The following is a 16133-nucleotide window of genomic DNA, read 5'->3' as shown; positions in this document are numbered from 1 at the left end:
TGAGCGAGCATATCACGGTGTACAGCACATTTTGAGTTATTTCTGAACTGGGGTATTGGGAAGTGCGGTAACCAAAAGTAGAATTACTGAAGCAGCATTGCATGTCCAGACCGCTTGGACCTATTTACTAGTTAATAATAGCCTTGGGTTACAGCAACTCAGACTTTTCGAAAAGAGCCCCCAACTCTGTGTGATATTTAAGATAGTTAGCCATGAACTAGCGGAAAACACAAATGAGCGGTTGTCTGGAGTATCATTCATAGCTATTAGGCATACGGAGTAGTCCACTCCATGAAATTCCTCGCTAACACAGTAATACTGCACACCCCATCAGATGGAAACGTGTGATTAAAAATCGCATCAAATTGTTTTTAAGCTTTCCCACGCGTCTCCAACGCGTCGAGTCGCGTTCGACACGGAAACCTTATTTGGACCTCAGAGGCACTCAGCAAAATCGAAAGCACTCCATTACTGCAACTGGCCGCTCTCACCCTTTTCCTCCTTACACAATATTAGCTTAGTGCTCCAATTTGCCAGAGGCTTTATGTTTTTGAAGCGCAGCAACTTCGAGGAGCATTCTATCAAGTCAAGCCCTTCAACATGGAGAATTTTACAATGCGAGATGAAGCGGTCCGAGATCGCGTGCGAGCTGCCACAGAATTTCTCGATCCAAGTCAGTATTCCTGCTTTGCTGTACTAGTAATTGCTATCTAACAAACCACTCTGTGTAGGCGATCAGCGAGCCCGAAGGTTGGCGCTTCTCTTCACCCCTTCGCGAACCCTGACCTCGATTCTAAAGTGTAGCCTAGTTATCGCGCGGATATAGTGTTGATGCTGAATCGTGGACTGCGCCGCCTTACGGTAAGAATTAAAAAGAGTTTTGAAGGGATGAAGCCATGGTAACAATTGATTGTCCATCTCAGGTCAGCTTAGACGAGATTCGAGCACATAATCGAGAACTTGCGAATGGGTCAGTATACTCTGGAAAGCCCCTATCCGGTTTAACAATTCATTGATAATTGGCAGTCTTCTCACTCAGCCGTTTGAATACTCCCAAGCATTCGATCATGCTTTGAGAGACGTTATCCAGACGTTAGATGTGGAGTCAACGAGGCGAACAAAGGAAGAAATCGAGGACACGGTTCGTTGCGATCGACAATACCGAAGGAAGAATGACAACTGATTGTGATATAGGCGTGGTATTGTGCTTATGTTGGGGCGTTTGGCGAATATGCCTGCAATCCACGTACCCTCAGCTCGTCTCATCTAAACCGAATGGTCGCATTGGAAGGTATTGTGACGAAATGCTCATTAGTTAGGCCAAAGGTGGTCAAAAGCGTCCACTACAATCCGAAAAAAGACAATTTTCTGGTTAGAGAATATCGGGATCAAACTATGACTGCAACTGGCGCTACCAGTTTGAATGTCTATCCGCAGGAAGACGACCAAGGAAACCCAGTAAGTTTGAAGAATATTTAAGCCAGATATGCAACTAATGTATCGAAGCTGGTTACAGAGTACGGCTATTGCAAGTACCGCGACCATCAAATGATATCGATTCAGGAAATGCCAGAAAGAGCACCAGCTGGTCAGCTTCCTAGGGGTGTTGACGTTATACTTGACGACGACCTAGTAGATAAGGTGAAGCCAGGCGACCGAATACAGCTCGTCGGAATATATAGATCTCTTGGAAACCGGAACGCGAACTCCGGCAGTTCAACATTCCGTACAGTGATTCTCGCCAATAATATTATACACTTGGCATCAAAGTCAGGTGGCGGAGTTGCGCAAGCGACAATCACCGATACAGATATTCGCAACATAAACAAGTTATCCAAAAAGAAAAAGGTTTTCGAGTTGCTTTCGCAATCTCTCGCCCCAAGTATCTACGGTCATGACTATATCAAGAAGGCCATCCTGCTGATGTTGCTTGGAGGAATGGAAAAGAACCTTGACAACGGAACGCATTTGCGTGGAGATATCAACATTCTAATGGTTGGCGATCCTTCTACCGCAAAATCCCAGCTTCTTCGCTTTGTTCTCAACACTGCGCCCTTGGCAATTGCAACTACTGGCAGAGGTTCGTCCGGTGTTGGTCTCACGGCAGCAGTTACAACTGACAAAGAAACGGGCGAGCGAAGACTAGAAGCGGGCGCTATGGTACTTGGAGACAGGGGCGTTGTGTGTATCGACGAATTCGATAAAATGAGTGATATCGATCGGGTTGCCATCCACGAAGTGATGGAACAGCAGACGGTCACCATAGCAAAGGCCGGCATTCACACCACGCTCAATGCTAGATGCAGTGTGATTGCTGCCGCGAACCCTATCTACGGACAATATGATACGCACAAGGATCCTCATAGAAACATTGCATTGCCTGATTCGCTATTATCTCGTTTCGATTTACTTTTCATTGTGACTGATGATATTGAAGATACTAGAGATCGACAAGTATCTGAGCATGTCTTGCGGATGCATCAATATCGCAAACCAGGAACCGAAGAAGGCGCCCCAGTGCGGGAACAAGTTGATAACAACTTAGGAGTCGGCCTTGAGGCGAATGAAAACGCTAATGCACCGGCTGAAGTTTATGAAAAATACAATGCCATGTTGCATGCCGGCATGACAATAACATCGGGTCGAGGGGCTGGAAGAAAAGTGGAAGTTGTTAGCCTGCAGTTTGTAAAGAAATATATTCAATATGCGAAATCTCGAATAAAGCCGGTACTGACCAAAGGAGCCGCCGATCACATCGTCACTACATATTCCGCCCTTCGAAACGATGAATTGACCGGAAATCAGAGAAAGACGTCGCCGATGACTGCGCGTACTTTGGAGACATTGATCCGTTTATCTACCGCCCATGCAAAATCCCGTCTCTCCAACAGAGTTGACGAGAAAGATGCCAAGGTTGCAGAATCAATTCTCCGTTTCGCTTTGTTCAAAGAAGTGGTAGAAGATGGTAGACGCAAGCGGCGGAAAACAGCAAACATGCCCGACTCCGACTCCGACTCGAATGACTCTGATGACGATGGAGACGACACTCAACGGACCGCACGAGGATCTACCGCTACCGGCCCACGTTCAAGCAGACGTCGCGGGCAGCCCGGAAGATCAAGGAGTACTCCCGGTGCTATCGACGATGATGATGAATACGCAGGAAGCTTGGGCAACTCCCAGATGGGTAGCTCGTCTCGCCAAACACGCAGTCAAATAACCACACAGGGTGAATCCCAAATGTCAATGGCATCCTCTCAGCCCGCCTCAGAGCTTCTCCAAACACAAACGGAGAGCATAGAGTCCCAGGAGCGCATAATTCAAAACGCTGTGGAAGCTGCATCAACCGCACCTGCTCTATCCGCCGAGCGGTTGAACGCATTTCGTTCCGCTTTGGGCCCCTTGATGAGATCCGACCTTTTCCAGGGCGAGTCAGCGACGGTGCAGCATGTCCTCGATGCTGTGAACTCGTCGATACGTAATTCAAATTCGCAGGCTGCTGTGTTTGAGCTCACAGAAGCGGTGCAAGCTCTGAATGTAATGAATGACAGGAACGAGGTTATGTGAGTACATTCTGCTATTTTACTTTGGCATCGAGAACATACGGCTAATGAAACTTCATATAGGTACTTGGGAGAGGAAACTGTTTATCGTATCTAATGTCCCTCTTTAGTTCACGACCTCACGGTTTCTGTTCTATGGTTTGGATTAAGTCTGCATCTGTTATAGCGAATCCCCTGAAGTTCGATACCGAATATCACTAGTTAGATATCTGTTTGATGAGCAGGATGGAGTTTAGTAATGATTGTGCAATGTAGGATAAAAGGTCTCTGCATAATCTGGAATGGATCATATAGTTTTTTCAATATATTATTCTCAAAGCCTTTAAGCAAAGTATGATATAAATAAAAACGAAGCTTGCCGAAACAAGAGAATTTAACCTTCAATGATAACACCGGAGCATGCTGTCAAAGTCCACTACTGGCGGCATTTTCATCCCCTTCTTGCGACTCGATCTGTGTCAATGGCGATAAGGCCCGACCTCCAGTTCCCCCGGATAAAGGCGACTTACTCTTCCGACTTCGTTCGGTCCCAGACGTAGCCGTGCTACTACTGCTACGGCGACGCCGCGTCCGCTCACGATCCGAATTCGCAAGTTTATCATCCGCATCCGACAACGGATTTGGCGTCGTGCTGCGTGAGGAGGTTCTTGAATGCGAATCGTTCGGCCGACGGGGTTTCAGGTCACGATCTATGGAATGTCGCGAATGCGCGTGTCGATGACTATGATGGAGATGGCGAGGCCTTTCCAGCTCACGGCCAGGCTTTGCGGTGTTTCTTTTCCGCCTCCAGCTTTGCCAGGGGCCCCATCGGAACCAACCGGCTTCTTGCTTTGCTAATTGGCGCTCACGGTGTTTTATCTTCTCGCGAAGACGCGCGCGGCGTTCATTTTCGCGCTCCCAGTATTCGGTGCGGTATTCGTCCCAATTCTCGCGGAAGGCAGGGGAAAAGGATTTGGGTAGTAAGAGTAGTTTTATGTAATCTCCACCTGGGGAGATGTCTTCTTCGATTCCAGTATCGCTATCATCCTCGTAAGTGTGGCGACCAGTCAACGTAGGACGTCTCTGGCGTTCATGGCCTTCAGCATGCCGACGCTCGACGTAGTGGAACGAAGGGCCTGGCGCAAAGAGGTCGGAGAAGGGAAAGACAAACGAGATGTAGGAGAGAAACTCCTTCCACCACGGGCCCCGAATCACCACTATCTTCGCATTGAAGCCCCGTAGGCCTCGATTCGCAACTCCCAGCCACCGGCGCGGCCAGCGAACTCCCCTTTCCCACTGTCCTGTTCCCCAGACCAGAATTCCAGTCACGACACCGCCCATCAAAGCTATTTTTTCACCCATCTCTACAATCCAGTAAACAGAGCCGCCCACGCCCCCATCCTCCCGCGGCCGCAAGAAGAGCGCGTATGCGAAGTATGTAACCCACAGGGCGAGTAGCAGGATAAAAAATGTGTTTTGCCTTCTCCGGACACGCAGCGCCAGGTACTGCGAGCGCAAAGAGCTCTCGAGAATGAGGAGGTTCAGGTATATTTGCGGCGGAGAGGAGGGGAGAGTGGAGAGCGGGTCTGGAGTTGCGGATGCTACCGCTGGCTTTGAATCAGGCTCGTCTGCGGAGAAGGGGAGATGCGGCGAGGGCGTCCGGGAGAGAGAGTCGGGAGTAGGCGCAGTAGGAGCGGGAGCGCCCTTGACGATCTGGTCAAGGCGAGACATTGGAGCTGCGAGGAAGTTGATTCATTATACGGGCATCGTTGGACGATTGCTCGCGGTCGGCTTGAGATCAGGGCGCGTTGGGTCAGTCCATAAGAGAGTGATTGGGCTAATGGCTCTATCTTTTCTCTTGAAGTGATAAAACGAAGGAAGGCTTCCCGTTGAGTTTTGCAGTGTTGTAGGATCACAGTATGATAGTAACAGTGAGTTGCTGAGAAACGGAGCAGCTCCGATCCCGACCGACGATAATTGTTCCTCCCAAACCACACACCGTCCGCAACAGAAGAGAAACCGGTCAACTACGCTCCCCTCGCTGTCTACTGTCATTGCTAACTAGGTCAAGCGACAGCTATCGCTTCTCCAATCCCCAATCCCCAATCCCTCGCCCGGCGCATCGGCGCAATCCAACTGTCCGGCCCTCGCCACACTGACACGTTTGACGCACGAGAACGAAGCTGCCTGCCACCAACCCCGTATCTCCAAACCACGCCTAACCCCGACTTGCAGCTGAAACGGACGAAAGAGCGGGCAAAAAATATATAGCCAGGTGGTTTTCTTCGCTGGCTCTGTTATATGCCATCCATCCGCGCATTCACCTCGAGTGACAGGTGTCCACTGTCACTCCATCGACCATCTTCAAGGTGTATCCGGGACGAGTCTCAACCGTACCACTGTTGCAGGTTACTCGACCCAGGCCGCTTTTTGACCTTACAACCAGCCTGTCCTTGATTGCGCCGCCGTGGTTGAATGCGAACAGCATCCTCCGGTTCCAGGCCCATTTTGAATCGTCCATTGCGCAGTCGGACCCTTCGTCCTCGACGACTTCACAGTACCATCCCGACATGGCGTCCACCACGGCATCGCCGTCGGACGACGTACGAAACCGCCAACAGCAAAGCCCATTGGCTTCGTCAAGGCCTGAAGCACGGCCTCCCGCTCCTCTCTCGCGGCTTTTCCCCCTGGGCTATAAAGAGGGGTTCAGTCAGTGGGTATGCCACCCGGACAACGCGTCTACATGATCTTGATTACATTTTCTGTCATTGCTGCAATGCTGACGACTATTGTATATGGTTACAGTGGGCAAGCATTCCCGCCGCCGCTGCGGAACATAAAGTCCTGTCGTTCATCCCGTACCTCCAACGGCCACCGACGCATACCCAAACCGGCAAAGAACCTGCTACTCCCACTGAGCAACCAGACCCGTTGACCGCCGCAGATCATAGTCAACCTGGCCAGGTGTCAGAGAACTCGGTCAATGACCCTCACGGGCCGCGAAAATGGAGATCTACTATGGTAGAATTGAGTGGCAAAAACCGTGAGCTGAACGAGTTCTCGGTTGAACGAGTTGGAGAAAAGGTAGAAAACAACCTCGTCGTTCTTCACGGCTATGGGGCAGGGCTGGGGTTCTTCTACAAGAATTACGAAGCTTTAAGTCGAGCTAAAGGCTGGCAGCTGTATGCTTTGGACTTGTTAGGCATGGGCCGCAGCACTAGGCCACCTTTCAAGATAGCTGCAAAAAAGCGAGAAGAGGCCATCACAGAAGCAGAGGACTGGTTCGTGGATGCGTTAGAAGAATGGCGTGTCAAGCGAAAAATAGACCGATTTACTCTGCTTGGCCACAGCCTCGGAGGCTATCTGGCTGTTGCATATGCCCTCAAATACCCTGGGCGTCTCAACAAACTGATTCTTGCATCACCCGTGGGAATCCCGGAAGACCCGTACGCGGTGAATGCTGACGTACCCGATCCATCAACCTCGACAATGGCAAATGAATTTACCCAGGATCAGTCTGGGGGTGTCCAAGTTGGTGATAACAATAACTTTTTGAATGCTAGAGACAAGGCCGCCGCCGCTAGTGCGAATAATAACGGCAAACCCCCTGCGCGGACTATCCCGAAGTGGCTCGTGTACCTTTGGGATGCTAATGTTTCCCCGTTCAGCCTCGTCCGATGGTCTGGTCCATTGGGACCCCGGCTTGTTTCCGGCTGGACATCTCGACGATTCTCGCACCTACCTCAAGATGAAGCTAGCGCCCTTCACGACTACGCATACTCACTTTTTAGGCTCCGTGGCAGTGGCGAGTATGCATTGTCATATATCCTTGCCCCAGGCGCGTACGCTCGTAGCCCAATGATCCAACGGATTCACGGTGTTGGCCGACAGGTCATCCCGCCACAATATAATGCTGGGCTATTCAAGTCAAACACGCAAAGCAATTGTACCCTCTCATCTGGCGACCCGCCGCCACCTTCGTCTGCTCCATCACCGTCGGATTCGTCAAGTTCTTTTGTTTCTGTTCCACAACCTCCGCGTCGTGAAAATGGTATCCCGGTCGTGTTAATGTACGGCGAGCATGATTGGATGGACGTTAAAGGCGGCTATGTGGCCAAAGAGAGGATCGAACAAGAGAAGCGACGGATCTTGAAGGACGCGTCTATCGAAGAGCAGGAAGCAGACAAAGGATCCGCAAAAGTCGTTATCATCAAAAAAGCCGGCCATCATTTGTACTTGGACGGGTGGGAGGAGTTTAATGATGTTATGCTAGAGGAAATGAGGGATGTGAGTGAAAACCACTCGAGTCCCCAGTTTCCTGCATCGTGAAGAGAGGGAAGAAAATTATTTGGCGTTTCATGTAGATTTATGTTCCAAACACCAGGCAGAGGCTCTTAGACGGCCCCGTCTATGCAATTTATCTTTTATACCCGAAGATACAAGGGACAGTCAAATATCAATGCGATCTTCGCTGTTTCTGTCATTCACTTCATGCTGCCACTATTGTCACTGGTTTCCGGACAACCCTGGCTTCGATGCTGACATTTAATTCTGCGGATATCTCGCGAATATATTTTATCGAATTTCTTATATGCTTTTAAGAAACCAAGGACGACAGTTAACTTTCAACTTGGATGCATGCGATATGATAACCTATTATATCTTGTTTCCAATGACAAAACAATATTCTGAAACCGCTATTAATTACTTCGAGCCCATTACTACGATACGACGCTAGCTATCGATCCTGCCCAACGGTGAGAAGTTTGACAAGTTGCTGAAAAGAATGGAGAGAGGTTTTTGCAATACCACAGATTCCCAAACCAAATGGCTAAAAGATAGTCCAGCAATCCTGTAGGTTTCTTTTTTAAACGACTGAGCCAGCTCCAACCCCCGACGGCGGGGCCAGATGAGTTAACTTAGTATTCCATGTAATCTGAAGATCCAGCTTGCCTCCCCGGGCTATTACTCCTCCTCCTTGGATGGGTCCGGGTATTAAAATGCAGCCGGGGTCCAATGGGTAGCACGCCATCGACATCTCCCTCATACTGTCCCACAAAGGAGTGTTCCGTGCGAGAGGTGGACGACACGCGCTTAGGCTGGCGACGGCGACCCATGTTTCCAGAAACTTCCGAGCGGTCACCGTTGCGAGGCTCCCGATCCTCGTTCACATCTTCCCAGTCTCCGTTGTCTGCGGGGCTGGGAGAATCAAAGGTAATGTGGTAGTTTGGAAAGTACTCATCTTCGTCTGGTGATGTTTGAGAATCGGACGGGGATCCCGGAACTCGGGCGAGAGGCTGATTCTGGCTGTCTGAGAAGGTAATGGCTGTTCCTAGCGGGCCATGTGGTGGAGGGATGCCGACGCTTGAAGGGTGCGGGGGCGGCGAGAGCCTCTGGAACGGAGTTATGAATTTTGTGGGTTCTTCACCTGCAGTAGATTCTTCTGAGGATAGAAGAGAGGACAATTTGGCAACAACCTCTGATTCGGCATAGTAGAATAGATCGAGGATACCTCCGAGAAATGCATGGGTGGCTAGATAGAGCACAGTGCATGCAGTGGTGGTGAAGGCGAGAAAAATAACAGGAAGCGCAGCAGCATAGGTGATGATCAAGTACAATGGCTTCAAAGCCGCTATCGGCGGATATCCCGGTTGAGGCATCGTTCTGTTCTGTACCTCCTGGAGCGTTGAAACATATAGCTGATGTTGTTGTTGGCGGCGATGATCAGACGATAAGGACCCCCACTCCTGGCTTAACTCCGGAGAATCCGGCGCTAATCTGCTCTAGGCTAGTCTAGATTAATTAGTTATGTAAGCATTGCTAAAAATAGCAATATCAACAACCTCATTCTTCATGATTTCGACATCTTGAAGTTGCAGGGCGTTAAGGATTGATAAATTAGCTGCAGATACACATTGAGAGAAGTATCGCAATGGAAATAGACGACATCGATAGGTCCACTCCGTTCCCTTGGGAGCTGGGCGTGTTCGACGCCCACTGTCACCCGACAGATACAATGGCTTCAATCAACGATATCCCCTCTATGAAAGCGAGAACACTCGCGATAATGGCTACCAGGGCCCAGGATCAGGAGCTGGTTGCTCAAGTTGCTTCCAAGCTTTTAGATCCAGACCTAACGGATCCTTCCAACCGAGAAGAATCCCAGCCAGATAGAAAGGTCATTCCTTGCTTCGGCTGGCATCCCTGGTTCTCCCATCAGCTATTCGATGATCTAAACTCCACGCAAAACAAGGACATAGATAAAATCGAGCATTACAAATCCGTCCTGACCCCATCAATTCAAGACGAGCATCTACTCGATGACCTCCCCAACCCTCGCCCCCTTTCAACCTTCATCCGGGAGACAAGACAGCATCTACTCACATATCCACACGCACTGGTAGGCGAAATTGGGCTCGATCGCGCCTTTCGCATCCCCAACGCTTGGTTTCCGCATGAGATATCAAACCGCGATTCGTCACGGACGCCGGGATCGCGAGAAGGTAGAACCCTTTCACCTTACCGCGTGCAGCTGTCCCACCAGAAAGCCATTCTGAAAGCTCAGCTTCAACTAGCCGGGGAACTCCAGCGGCCGGTATCTATCCACAGCGTGCAAGCGCATGGTGCGGTACTCCAAGTCCTTCAAGACTTGTTCAAGGGATACGAGAAGCCTGTTGTATCCAAACGGCAGCGCAAAAGACGGGGTAGCGTTGAGGGTGCTCATGATGGAGAGAGCGAGGATGCGCTAGATAGTAGTCGCCGTGAGGCAGGCGATTCACCTTTGCCTTTTCCGCCAAGGATATGCATGCATTCATATTCTGGTCCCGTGGAGCCCTTACGACAATTCTTGCACCCGTCCAGTCCCGCGGATGTGTATTTCTCGTTCTCCAACGTTATTAATTTTTCGAATGGGCCAGCGTCCAAGGTCGTGGAGGTGCTGAAGGGAATCCCTGATGATAGGATTTTGGTGGAGAGCGATTTGCATTGCGCGGGGCCCAAGATGGATGACATGTTAGAGGTTATTACGAGGAGTCTATGTGAGATTCGGGGCTGGGGCCTGGAAGAGGGTGTAAACAAGCTTGGAAAAAACTGGAAAACATTCATCAACGGTTAAAGAAGCCAACTCGGAGTTTGTTTGTTCAACCCTACACGCTAGCGCAAAAGCTTTGAGACTCCCTAAACGAATCCTGAATGACATTGGATAAAAGGATTTGCTCTAAACCGTGTGAAATAGCCGGTGAATGCGAATTCTATTGTTCCAATCGGCTTTTTAAAGCCAGTATCTAGTATATACTATATAGAGAGTAACCCGAAATAAAATCGGGCAGAGGAAAAAGCCTAGTTGCCAGTATATTTTCCGTCTTTGCCATAAAGCTGTGCCTCCAGAACAGCACCCTTGCCGTTCAAAACACTCTCAACGGCTTCCGGCAAAAGCTTAGCCAGCTCCTCGACCGTTCCAGCGCGGCCCGTCCACAGTTCACCTCCAGCCGCTGCCTTGGCAATTCCAGCGTAGTCAGGGCTTGGGGTAAACGAAATGTTCAGTTCTTCATTTGTCACACGAGAACCATAATCATTGGGATGCACAAGCAGCAAACTATGGCGCGGTGCATTCCAGCCATTGTTGTTCAAAACAATAGTCAAAACCGGGATCTTATAGCGACGTGCAATCCAATACACAGATCCAGGTACGGTAAACAAAAAGGTACCGTCTCCAACAATGTGGCACACAAATTTGCCCTTGCCGCCATGGTGGTCATCGGTGGCGAGCTTGATACCGAGGGCACCACCGCCAGACCAACCAAGACCTCCACCTCCGCAGTTGATCCAAGACTTGGGCAATGAAGCTTGGATGTGGTCGGAAGCGAGTCCAGCGAGGGTAACTGCCTCCATAGCCCAGATGGTATCTGGAGGACAGGCCTGGCGAGCTTGCGAAAAGAGAAATGCTGGGTTCAACGGGGCGTTGATTCCTTGAGGTGTAACGGCTTGCTCTGCGAGGGATTCCAAACGTTTTCTATGGGATGCTTCGATGACATTTCGCCGCTGTATGTACTCGTTAGCTAACAATTTCTCGGTAAGCTGCTTGTTTCCAGATAAATATTTATTCAACTGGGTGAATGCGGTGCTAGAATTAGCACGATAGGTTGCCAGAGCCGGGATGTAGAACAGAGGCATTTGTTGCTTCAAGGGATCGACGTCGATATGAAAAATTTTTGCAGTTGGAGATGGCTTGCATTGAGTAGGGATCCACGGGACATCACAGTCGGCCACCAGGATGACATCTGCGGTTTTAATCGCATCGTGCACGCCATGGCGCATTCCGAGAGCACTTGGATGGTTAGCAGGGAAGCACATATCGCTCCCACCAGTCTCGAGAACCCGTACGCCTTTGATAGTATCAGCCAACTTGACGAGTTCCGTAACAGCCTTCTCGTAACGACCGGTGTATCCCACAATGATCAGCGGCTCTTTGGCAGACACCAATTCGGTAGCAATTAGTTCAATAGCCTCTTGTGGAAGAGCAGCAGGGCGAACACCATTCCAATGCTTCTGTTCAATGTTGTAAGGCTCAATTTCCTCCTCTAGCACTTCTCTACAAGCGACAAGGTAAGCCGGACCTGTCGGGTCGCTGGTGGCGAACTGAAGCGCACGGTTAACCATCTGCTTGATATTTTTGCCGGTCTTTATTTCCGCCGCATATCGGCAATATTGAGCGACAATCTGCTTTTGGTCCGGCACATCTTGAATCCAATGAATGTACTCGGTACGTGAGCCTCGCATTTCCCCTTCCATGGTGATTGGAGAGATCCCGGCAAAGATGAGCACAGGAGCCCGTCCACATGAAGCATTGTGCACGGCTGCAGCCAAAGCTTGAGTGCCGACGTCGGTATGGATAATCACACATTGCGGCTTGTTGGACAGACGAGCATATCCGTCGGCCATCGAAAGCGCAACCATCTGTGGGGCGGGAGTGGGGATGCTGTTAGCCACATGTAAAGTGATGCGGGGAAACGATAGATCCAGACGCTGCACACAAAATCGAGGGGAAAAAAAAGAAAAAAAGAAAAAAAGAAGGAAAAAAAAGTAATCAGATAGAACATACCTCATTGGGGCAAGTAATAATCTTGGGCACCCGGCCATGGTTTGCTTGCTGAGCCTTAATGTAAGCTTCAAGGATTGCTGGATGGTCAGATCCCAAATTGGCGAAAATATAACGGATTCCAGCCTGATTTCCAACATGTTAATGGTGGAAACCATCAAGTTCAACAATTTAACCATCAGCTTACATCCCAAAGTGCCTCAAGGAAGGCATCTGATGCTGTGTAGCCCCTAAAAAGATGAAAAGGACCTGCATTAGTGTCGTCGCGCGTAGGTGTCCACGACAAGGGGACTCAACTTACATTTTATTAGGCTACAGCTGTAAGAAACAGTTGTATAAGAATAGCGATTGCACCTAGTTTTGGATAAAAATAAAAAGAAACGAAGCAGAAAGAGCTGGCTTGGAAGGGGAGAGCGGCTGTTCTCAGGGCTCAACTATGCTTGTATAACACGAGATGGCAGGCTAAAGAGCGCAAAGAGCCCAGGTGTAAATGACATAGAAACAGATAAGAGATGCAGCCTCCCTTGACGCAGAGACGGACGGGGTGTGGAGAGGAATCCCCTGCGCTCTTCATCGTGTGCTGTTGTGCATCGATATCACGGTCGGCACCGCCAGCCGCCAAGCGCGAGCGGTTCCGGCGCTCTGGGACTGGAAGCCTTGCCTTATCGGGCTAGCGGGAAAACTATCTGCCGGTAGATTGCCGGTGCTTATGTAATTGCCGTATTATATCAGCCGCCTTGGCCCTCCGTGATGATGTAATGCCCACCGCAGCATCAACTTCTCTCAACGTTCGACAACGAGCACCAGAAGCCAGCCATCTCTCGGGGCAGGCTGGGAAGGCTATGTCTATTCATCGTGAAGTCTGGCTTAGTCGCTAGGCCCAATATTGGAATACAACTGCACACAGGATATATCTTCCTGTCTGCAATGCCCCAGCCAACTGCCATCCCTGCCTGCAGATGCCCTGATATCCTACAATTTTGCCATCGGACTAGGCGGTAATTTCGTCATTTTGTATGTGGGCGGAGTATTTCGACCGCGGTGTTTCTACGCTTTGAATTCCTGTCAAGTCTCAATGGCACCGATATGGCATATTTGCTGCTCATTGATCTGTTTCTAAGGAGTGTTTCTCGGGCTTGCGTGAACGCCTTCCTTACTTTGTCAATTACGTTTTTCTGTGTGATTCTGGCTTTGCTTTTGTACCAGCCAACAAGCGCCAATCAAACTCCCTGTAAAATGATCCCCGGAAAGCTTCATGCTCTGTGCCAGAGCGAAAGCAGCGTCAGCTCTGAGCTGGCCAAGGACCCCGACACGGCTCCTTATGAGATAATTGCAAAGCTCTATAAAAATTTAAAAGGCGACCTTAATGAGGGGTCTATTCAAGAAAAACAGCTTGAATATACCCCCGAAGAGTTGCAAGCCGCGTATGAATGTGGTACATGGGGCTCTCAACGTCCTAGTGATCTTTTTCTAAAGGTGCCGTATTTGTGTAACCTAAAACGCACTCAAGCGGCTAAGATGATGAATAGATTTATCATGATGCTTTGTGTACTCTTGGGAGAGACCCAATGGCCGGTCTCATATCTCCGTCCTTGATGGGCAGCTGTGGTGTCGTGCCGTTAACAATCATCGGACCGATACCAGATATCTGCCGTCACATGTCTAACTGCATCGTACGCGCAGAAAAGGAAATCATTCTTGTGACCAGTTATTGGATATACTCGAATAGCTCCCGGCTATTGACCAATGCAATGAAGGAATTGTCGCGACGTGCCGGTCTGCGCGGGACAAGAGTAGTGATAAAAATGATGTATGATCGTGGCAACTTGAAGCAGGTATGCTGTATATCAAAGCGTCAATTGATTCAGTGGTTTTAAGTCAAAATGATTAGTTTATAGACAATCGCCAACCAGTTGGCGTAAAGGAGGCCAGGAGCTCCAAAGTACAACTTCCTGAACCTGAAGAGATTCCAAACATTGATCTTCAGGTGCTCAACTACCACCGCCCTGTTGCCGGAACACTTCATTCGAAGTTTATGATTGTTGACAGAAAGGTTGCCCTGCTCGAAAGTAACAATATAGTGGTTTGTACCACCCCGGACCCCAGGTAAAATGCCAGGATAGTGACGGATTACAGGATAATGATAACATGGAGATGATGGTCCGTTTCGAAGGTCCCATTGTCGATTCTTTTTATGACATGGCGCTCATCTCTTGGAACGTTGCACTAAACCCTTCGCTGCCATTGATCGATACCCCAGCTAGATCTAAGATACCTCCGAGTTATTCCTTCACTTTTGCGAAGCATCGTTCCAAAGATAGTGTATGGAGCAGCCAAGGAGATATCATGTATGTCACCGGCCCGAACACTTAGGTTCGCGACTGACACTTTCTTCAAGGGCTAAAATCCATTCAGAAGAACCTGAAGACAAGTTGCTGCCAGGGCATACTCCTGACGAGCCGCATTATGATGCGGATATTGTTGCTGAAACAGCGCGGATAACTGCATCGCTTACTCCCCGCCCGGGAGAAACCATGCGCGATAGTGTGACTCGCCATCTAAGTGTGTGTTCCTCAGCCGTTTGCTTGATAGCAATCATTGATAAATCCGACAGATATTGTCACAAAATCTGGTATCACCGGCGATGCCCCTGAATGGGATGAGAAGAACCACATGACTCCCTACATTTTGCACCAGCCTCACGAGCCATTCCCAATGGCAATGGTAAACCGAGAGCCTTGGGGAGGTAAGTTTGGTTTCTACCAGATTTTGATTCCGTAAGTAATGGCTTCTTGCAGCTTTAAACCATTCTAGCGTCTATACTCCGCAAAACGCGGCTTTTCTCGCCGCCATCGGAAACGCGAAACATTCCATTTTCATCCAAACCCCAGACCTTAATGCCGAGCATCTCCTGGAACCACTTCTGGACGCTGTGCGGCGAGGAGTCATAGTAACGTGTTATCTTTGCCTGGGCTACAATGATGCAGGCCAACTACTCCCGTTCCAAAACGGAATAAATGAAATGACATGCAACCGTCTTTTTAACTCACTATCGACGGATGAAGAGAAATCCAGGCTGCGAATATACAACTATGTCGGCAAAGACCAGACAAAGCCTATACATAACACGTTTAAGAAACGAAGTTGCCATATTAAACTTATGATCATCGACGGAAGCGTTGCTATTCAAGGTTCGCTACTCGCTGCTCCCGCTATTGTCCTCATTGTCTTCCCACTAAATCTGACGGAAATATGAATGCTGTAGGCAGTGGAAATTTAGATACACAGTCCTTTTTTCACAGTCAAGAAACCAACGTTCTTCTCGACTCGGAGTTGATCTGTAGGTCCTGGCTGAATGCGCTTCAGAGGAACCAAAACACAGCAACTTATGGAGCTGTGAGCAAAGCCGACGGCTGTTGGCATGATCCAGAGACGGGAGAGCTCGCGATCGGTTCGATTGGGACGGACCCTGGAAGGTTTAGTTGGCTGCGGGG

At 49.4% G+C, this 16133-nt stretch overlaps 7 protein-coding genes across 7 annotated transcripts; 4 read left to right on the top strand and 3 right to left on the bottom strand.

Moving 5' to 3' along the window:
- Window positions 1–600: 600 nt before the first annotated feature.
- Window positions 601–3660, top strand: UREG_06543 (DNA replication licensing factor mcm3; the record flags this gene model as incomplete). The annotated part of the gene is made up of 8 exons (XM_002583530.1): window positions 601–673; window positions 732–800; window positions 827–861; window positions 924–970; window positions 1027–1141; window positions 1195–1458; window positions 1507–3563; window positions 3627–3660. The coding sequence occupies 8 exons, from the start codon at window positions 601–603 to the stop codon at window positions 3658–3660; spliced, it is 2694 nt and encodes an 897-aa protein (XP_002583576.1).
- Window positions 3661–3968: 308 nt separating this feature from the next.
- UREG_06542 (uncharacterized protein) lies at window positions 3969–5273 on the bottom strand (the record flags this gene model as incomplete). The annotated part of the gene is made up of 1 exon (XM_002583529.1): window positions 3969–5273. One exon carries the CDS (start codon window positions 5271–5273, stop codon window positions 3969–3971), a length of 1305 nt encoding a protein of 434 aa, XP_002583575.1.
- Window positions 5274–6112: 839 nt separating this feature from the next.
- UREG_06541 (uncharacterized protein) lies at window positions 6113–7871 on the top strand (the record flags this gene model as incomplete). Its single annotated transcript, XM_002583528.1, has 2 exons — window positions 6113–6259; window positions 6348–7871. 2 exons carry the CDS (start codon window positions 6113–6115, stop codon window positions 7869–7871), a joined length of 1671 nt encoding a protein of 556 aa, XP_002583574.1.
- Window positions 7872–8461: 590 nt separating this feature from the next.
- Window positions 8462–9202, bottom strand: UREG_06540 (uncharacterized protein; the record flags this gene model as incomplete). Its single annotated transcript, XM_002583527.1, has 1 exon — window positions 8462–9202. One exon carries the CDS (start codon window positions 9200–9202, stop codon window positions 8462–8464), a length of 741 nt encoding a protein of 246 aa, XP_002583573.1.
- A 272-nt stretch (window positions 9203–9474) lies between these two features.
- On the top strand, window positions 9475–10656 carry UREG_06539 (uncharacterized protein; the record flags this gene model as incomplete). The annotated part of the gene is made up of 1 exon (XM_002583526.1): window positions 9475–10656. The coding sequence occupies one exon, from the start codon at window positions 9475–9477 to the stop codon at window positions 10654–10656; it is 1182 nt and encodes a 393-aa protein (XP_002583572.1).
- A 224-nt stretch (window positions 10657–10880) lies between these two features.
- Window positions 10881–12680, bottom strand: UREG_06538 (uncharacterized protein; the record flags this gene model as incomplete). The annotated part of the gene is made up of 2 exons (XM_002583525.1): window positions 10881–12519; window positions 12643–12680. 2 exons carry the CDS (start codon window positions 12678–12680, stop codon window positions 10881–10883), a joined length of 1677 nt encoding a protein of 558 aa, XP_002583571.1.
- A 1045-nt stretch (window positions 12681–13725) lies between these two features.
- On the top strand, window positions 13726–15895 carry UREG_06537 (uncharacterized protein; the record flags this gene model as incomplete). The annotated part of the gene is made up of 7 exons (XM_002583524.1): window positions 13726–14115; window positions 14169–14474; window positions 14531–14722; window positions 14746–14987; window positions 15038–15201; window positions 15254–15385; window positions 15438–15895. The coding sequence occupies 7 exons, from the start codon at window positions 13726–13728 to the stop codon at window positions 15893–15895; spliced, it is 1884 nt and encodes a 627-aa protein (XP_002583570.1).
- Between the last annotated feature and the right edge of the window lie 238 nt (window positions 15896–16133).

The sequence above is a fragment of the Uncinocarpus reesii genome, genomic scaffold, assembly GCF_000003515.1.
Source record: "Uncinocarpus reesii 1704 scaffold_4 genomic scaffold, whole genome shotgun sequence".
In the NCBI taxonomy this organism is placed as follows: Eukaryota; Fungi; Ascomycota; class Eurotiomycetes; order Onygenales; family Onygenaceae; genus Uncinocarpus; species Uncinocarpus reesii.
This window is presented reverse-complemented; position numbering and strand designations above follow the sequence as displayed.